General features: G+C 39.7%; 1 protein-coding gene across 1 annotated transcript in view; it reads left to right on the top strand.

Moving 5' to 3' along the window:
• The first annotated feature begins 1,775 nt into the window (after positions 1 to 1,775).
• LOC140974891 (uncharacterized) overlaps positions 1,776 to 4,824 on the top strand; it is a 24,717-nt gene continuing 21,668 nt past the window's right edge. Inside the window, exon 1 of the mRNA XM_073438382.1 lies at positions 1,776 to 4,099. Coding sequence (XP_073294483.1) covers positions 1,859 to 4,099 — 2,241 coding nt within the window. The 5' untranslated portion in view covers positions 1,776 to 1,858. The remainder of the gene's footprint in view (positions 4,100 to 4,824) is intronic.

Raw genomic sequence — 4,824 nt, 5'->3', positions numbered from 1 at the left:
TCACATACTATTTGTTATTATTTGCANTTTGATGTCATTTTCGTAGATAAGTTGAAAAATAATGAATTAATTTTAAGGGCAAAATGGTAAATAATGACATATCATTTTCATGTGAAGTTCAAATGATTTGAGATTTGGATAGGACGTAGAAAACTCAAAGATATAGAAGTTTCATGTTTTGAGTTTTGAAAAATTTGATCGTTTGACTGGTCCAAAGAGATATACCGACGTTAAAAAGTTAAATAATATATATTATATTATTTTATTAATATAATATAATATAATATTTAAAAAAAATGAAAATTGATATATATGAAACTTACGTTTTCGTAAGTTTCATTTCAGAAAATTTGACAGAGGTGAGAGAGAGAAGAGGAGATAAGGGTTTCGATTTTCTTTTCGATCGTGCGACTTATCGGTTTATCCAATCGACGAACCGACTTCAGTTCTGAGATCGTTGACACGAGGTCTTCGATTTGAGGTATAAATTTTATATTTTTGGTGATGTTTGNTAATTTATATTTTAATCATTGGATTGAGATTGGAGAATTATTTGTCAGTTATTATTAATGCTGATAAATATATACGGTAGAATAACCGACAAGAAGCTAAGTTTTGAAGTCGGAATTGAATTATGCTATGATTTGAATTTGATATGAATTTTAAAGTTTCAAAAGATATTTGAAACCTCTATTGTTGATATTGAATGATGTTATTGATTGAAGTGAGTATGTTATTGATGTAGATAGATTATTATACTGATATCTTCAAGCTACATCGACTGGAACGAAGAATTGAAGTATGTTGCGACCGGGTAACATACGACAGGTATCTGTATTATATGATATATGTTTCATTGATTGGATTGAGATACATGTCTATATGCCTTATTTGTTGAGTTTATGTGGCATACATGACATGCACGTTGAGCTATGATCCTTGGATACCCTGATATGATTTGATTTGATTCTGGGGTTTGTGAACACGATGCTATGTTTGGTATTACATGACCCTTAAAGCATAGACATTAGTGGCCCCGATGATTTGATTGAGATTTGGGATTTGATGGCGCTTTGTCGACGCTATCATACGATTATCCCTGATTGAGGCCGGTGTGCCAGCTCGAGCATTGATTTGATAGCGATTCGATTGATTCTGACATGTGCTCAGTGGATGGGCATTTGACCTGATACCTCCACGACATACATGCATTGCATATCATATATCATTGTTTAGATATCTGTGGTATATATTGTGGTTGCTTCAGACTGAGCTTTGCTCACCCCAGACGGGGCTGTTGTTGTCTTTGTATGTGGACAATGACAGGTACTCCAGGATATCAGGAGACCGGAGATGGTACTTCTGGAGGGAGTCACAGTTTGAGTTGAGGTTTCGTGGTCTTTCCCAGTATATATGTTATGTATCTATATATACCGGGGTATGTCCCGAGGATATGATTTGTTGTTGTATGAGTTGTTTTAATTATGTGTGGGCATGTTTTATGATGTGAGATGAAATACTATTTTTAGTATTCAAATAGCATATTTTGGGCTCATTGTAAAGAAATTTTAAACTCGTTTTCCGCTGTAATTAATTAACCCTAATCAAATTGCATTGTAATAACGATTAGGAGCTAAGGGCCCCACACGGAGTGGTATCAGAGCATAGCTGGGAATGCTCAATTGAGTCTTGTGTACACTTGAATAGGCACAAATGAATTGTGCGTTTGTGTTTGAATTATTTGTATTACTTGCTCTTACTTGATTTGATTTGAGTAAGTATCTGATGAGATTGATGATATGAGATGGTGATGATGTGAAATTGATATGAAATGTGATATTCATCATTTGATTTGTAGATGGATCCCACAAATGAAACTGCGAGTAGCAGTACTGAGAGAATAGTTGGACAATTTGAAGGGTTGTCCATGGATGTAGTAATGGCTCGATTCCAGGATTTGAAACCACCGAGGTTCTTTGGCACTGAGAGTGCAGAAAGAGCAGAGGCCTGGTTGAAAGATATCGAGCACTTGTTTAATATCGTTGAATATTCCAAGGCTCGGAGACTGAAACTTGCTTTGTATCAGCTGAAAGATCGAGCTAAATCTTGGTGGGAAGCCGCTGAGATTGGATTGAAAGAGGCCGGGATTGAAGTCACATGGGATGTCTTCAAGGCCCAGTTTTTGGAGCAGTATTCTCCTCCTTCTTATTATACTGCTCAGGAGAATGAATTCAATAGTCTGCAGCAGGGAACGATGACTGTTGCGGAATATGCTTCAAAATTTTCTACTCTGTTGAAGTATGCACCTCACGTAGCCGGGAATGCGAGGGCAAAATATAACAGGTTTGTAAATGGTTTACATCCTGCTTTATATACTTTTGTTGTTTCTGGATTGCCTACCAGCTACGCAGAGGCAGTTGAACGAGCCAAGGCAGCCGAGGCTGGACTTAGGAGAGGAGGTCCACAGTATACTCCTCCACCACCAGTGTCAGCTCAGCAGCCTGCATTGCGTCCAAGGGGTAAGAAGTTCAAGAAGACTGGTTCTGTTTCTTCGTCTTCTTCGAGTTCGAGTGGATCCCAGAGAGGGAGTCCCGTGATTGCTCCTTATTGTAGTTACTGTGGAGGCAAACATACTATCGAGCAGTGTCGAGGTATGTTTGGTACTTGTTATCATTGTGGACAGGAAGGCCATTTCTCTCGTGTATGTCCGAATAGGGGTACGACTTCTGCCCAACCCCAGCCAGGATTTAGAGGTGGCCCCAGTATGATGAGACCTACTGTTCCTGTTCCCTCTTTTCAGCAGTCGAATGTTCCACGATATCGAGGACCGAGTGGTCAGAGTGCCCAAGTCCCTCCTCAAGTTCGAGTGTATGCTATGACCGAGGATCAGGCGAAAGAAGCTCCTGGTGGTGTGATTGCAGGTATTTGCACGCTTTGCGATTATCCTGCACGTGTTTTATTTGATACAGGAGCATCTCATTCATTCATATCTCATGCATTTGTTGCATCTCACGATATTGAGTGTACCCCGTTGTACGATACTTTGTCGATAGCCACGCCAGCAGGGAAGATTATTTTGTCTGAGCAAGTTGTGCATAATTGTGTATTGATATATGAGGATAATGTGATGTTCTTGAATTTGATTGTCCTCCCAATGCACGACTTTGATTGTATTGTTGGCATGGATATCTTGACGACAAATCGAGCTACTGTTGATTGTTTTCATGGAGTGGTTCGATTTCGACCTGTTGATGGACCCAAGTGGAATTTTTATGGCAAGGGTTCCCAAGCCAAAATTCCATTGGTATCCTCGTTGGAAATGTCTCGACTTTTGTTTAGCGGAGATGAGGGTTATCTTATCTACGCTATTGATATTTCGAAGAAGGAGCCATCTTTATCTGATATTCCTGTTGCGAAAGAATTCCCGGATGTATTTCCCGATGAGATTCCTGATTTTCCTCCTCATCGAGAAGTTGAGTTTAGTATTGATCTTGTGCCGGGGACTGCACCTATATCTAAAGCTCCTTATCGCATGGCACCATTGGAATTGAAAGAATTGAAAGAACAATTACAGGATCTTCTCGATAAGGGATATATTCGACCAAGTGTATCACCTTGGGGAGCTCCAGTTTTATTTGTTCGAAAGAAAGATGGTACTATGCGAATGTGTATCGATTATAGGCAATTGAATCGGGCTACTGTGAAAAACAAGTACCCACTTCCTCGTATTGATGATTTATTTGATCAGCTTCAGGGTACTTCGGTATACTCTAAGATTGATCTTCGTTCTGGGTATCATCAAGTACGAGTTCGAGACGAAGATGTGCCTAAGACTGCTTTTCGTACCAGGTATGGCCACTATGAGTTCTTGGTTATGCCTTTCGGTCTCACGAATGCTCCTGCTGTCTTCATGGACCTAATGAATCGTGTCTTTCGAGATTATCTTGACCGATTCGTTATTGTATTTATCGATGATATTCTTGTTTATTCGAAATCGAAAAAGGAGCATGCTGAACATCTGAGACTGGTACTCCAAACTCTTCGCAATGGCCATTTATATGCTAAACTGTCCAAATGCGAATTCTGGATGGATAAAGTGGTATTTTTAGGCCACGTCATTTCGAGACAGGGCATATCTGTTGATCCTGCTAAGGTTGAAGCCGTACTGAATTGGCCGAGACCTACGAATGTTCCTGAGATACGTAGCTTCATGGGTTTAGCTGGTTATTATCGTCGTTTTATTGAAGGATTTTCGAAAATAGCTAAACCTATTACTCAACTGACACAGAAGAATCAGCGATTCATTTGGTCAGATGAATGTGAAGCTAGTTTTCTTGAATGGAAGACGAGATTGACCACAGCACCTGTGCTTACTATTCCCTCAGGTACCGGAGGATTTGTGGTGTGTACAGATGCGTCTGGTAAAGGTTTGGGCTGTGTTCCGATGCAACATGGCAAAGTGATTGCTTATGCGTCTCGTCAATTGAAATCTCATGAAACTCGTTATCCTATTCATGATCTTGAATTGGCTGCCATTGTATTTGCTCTGAAGATTTGGCGCCATTAATTGTATGGAGAAAAGTTTGTTATTTATTCAGATCACAAGAGTCTGAAATATCTCTTTTCTCAATCTGATTTGAATATGAGGCAACGCAGATGGATGGATCTCTTGAAGGACTTTGATTGTGAGATTCAATATCACCCGGGATCGGTGAATGTTACTGCGGATGCCCTTAGTCGGAAAGTTCATGATTCTGTTTTATCTTCTGTTAGTGTCGCCAAGGTACATGAGGATATATGTACTTCTGGTTGGACTTTTCACTC

The sequence above is a fragment of the Primulina huaijiensis genome, chromosome 4, assembly GCF_012295235.1.
Source record: "Primulina huaijiensis isolate GDHJ02 chromosome 4, ASM1229523v2, whole genome shotgun sequence".
Lineage (NCBI taxonomy): Eukaryota > Viridiplantae > Streptophyta > Magnoliopsida > Lamiales > Gesneriaceae > Primulina > Primulina huaijiensis.
The sequence above is the reverse complement of the archived record's forward strand: the minus strand, read 5'-3'. Positions and strand labels throughout refer to the sequence as shown.